This window comes from Alligator sinensis, unplaced genomic scaffold, assembly GCF_000455745.1.
Source record: "Alligator sinensis unplaced genomic scaffold, ASM45574v1 scaffold166_1, whole genome shotgun sequence".
NCBI lineage: Eukaryota > Metazoa > Chordata > Crocodylia > Alligatoridae > Alligator > Alligator sinensis.
Window position 1 is genome coordinate 1445958 of NW_005842098.1, and position 1424 is coordinate 1447381.

A 1424-nucleotide genomic window follows, 5' to 3' on the forward strand; every position below is an offset into this window, starting at 1 on the left:
AAAGCCCAGGGCAGCCAAGGCCAAGAAGGCGGCGCCCAAGAAGAAGTAAAGCGAGCGGAGGAAGACGCCTGTCGTGCAAACAACCCCAACGGCTCTTTTAAGAGCCACCCACCCCTTTCTGAAGGGAGCTGCGACTCTACTATTCTGCCGGTCTCCGCGGGGGCAAAACATTTCCCTGGACAGGGGACGGGATAAGGGACGGTGTCCTGCCATGGGACGGGGAGGGGAGGGAAAAGACCCGCAGCCCTCGCGGCGGTGCTGGGGCCCCTGCGACAGAAGAAGCCGGAGCCGACCCCGGGAGGCGAGTGGGGGGCGGCGGCCAAGAGAACGGCAATGGCAGCGGGTCCACTACAGCCCCGGGGCTGGGACGGGCGGCGGGGCGAGGCTGCTGGGAGCGGGGTTAAACCGCGAGGGGGTTTGAACGCCCCGCGCTGGCCCCGGATTGGCCCGCGCCCGCCCGCTTCTCGCGCGGCCCCGCCTTGGCCCGCGCCTTCCCGCCCTGTTTGCCGCGGCCCGACATGGCTCAGGAGCTGCTCACAAAGTTGCAAGGCACAACAAAGAAAACAACTGTAACGCAGTCGCCCCACGCTCGGCCTTATATCCCTTCTGTCAGGCGACTGAAGCCTCACTGGTGATAGGCTGAGAAATTGTCAACTCCGCCGCAGCCAATGAGGAAGCGCATCCAAGCCGTGACCAATGGCGAGGGAGGCCGGCGGGAGGGGCCGTCGCGCGGGCCTCGCGTCCAGTAAAATCGCACGGAGCGGAATCTGCTCATTTGCATAACACCGCTATAAATGCCGGGCGGCCGCCGCCATTGCCGCGCAGTTGTGACATTTGTTTGTTTGTCGACTGGTAGTGAAGGACGTGGTCCGTCGTACCAGGATGCCTGAGCCCGCCAAGTCCGCCCCCGCCCCCAAGAAGGGCTCCAAGAAAGCGGTCACCAAGACGCAGAAGAAGGGCGACAAGAAGCGCAAGAGAAGCCGGAGGCGATGGTAACAGCGCGGCGGAGTTCAAAGGGCGGCTCCAGGGATTGAGCAACGCGCCCTCGCCTGCGGGGCGGGCCAAAGGCGGCCGAGGCGCCCGCGCCCCAGCGCTGCTACTTCTTGCGGCGAAAGAGCAACGGGAGCCGATCGGATTGCCAACCCTCCAGGAATTACACGGGAAGTAAATGATAGGATATCCATTAAAACAAAACATTTGAACCAGACAATTTTCTAGGGGGGAGGGTTTCTAATACACGTAAACACGCGGGCACGTTGTATTGTGACGGGTAAACTGGAGAACCTCATGGAATAGGTGCAGGTGGCAACAGCAGGTGCGGAACGAGAGTTTCTTCCCCGCCCCCCACAAAGCCTAGAGATCGAGCCCTTTTTTGAAGTCTGTGGGTGGCTCTGAAAAGAGCCTTTGGGTTGGTTGTGTGTAGG

At 61.9% G+C, this 1424-nt stretch overlaps 1 protein-coding gene across 1 annotated transcript in view; it reads left to right on the forward strand.

The window, feature by feature from the left end:
* Nucleotides 1–996, forward strand: part of LOC112550395 (histone H1.11R-like) — a 1548-nt gene extending 552 nt beyond the window's left edge. Inside the window, exon 2 of the mRNA XM_025204808.1 lies at nucleotides 857–996. Within this exon, the coding sequence (XP_025060593.1) occupies nucleotides 857–996 (140 nt within the window). The remainder of the gene's footprint in view (nucleotides 1–856) is intronic.
* The last annotated feature ends 428 nt before the right edge of the window (nucleotides 997–1424 follow it).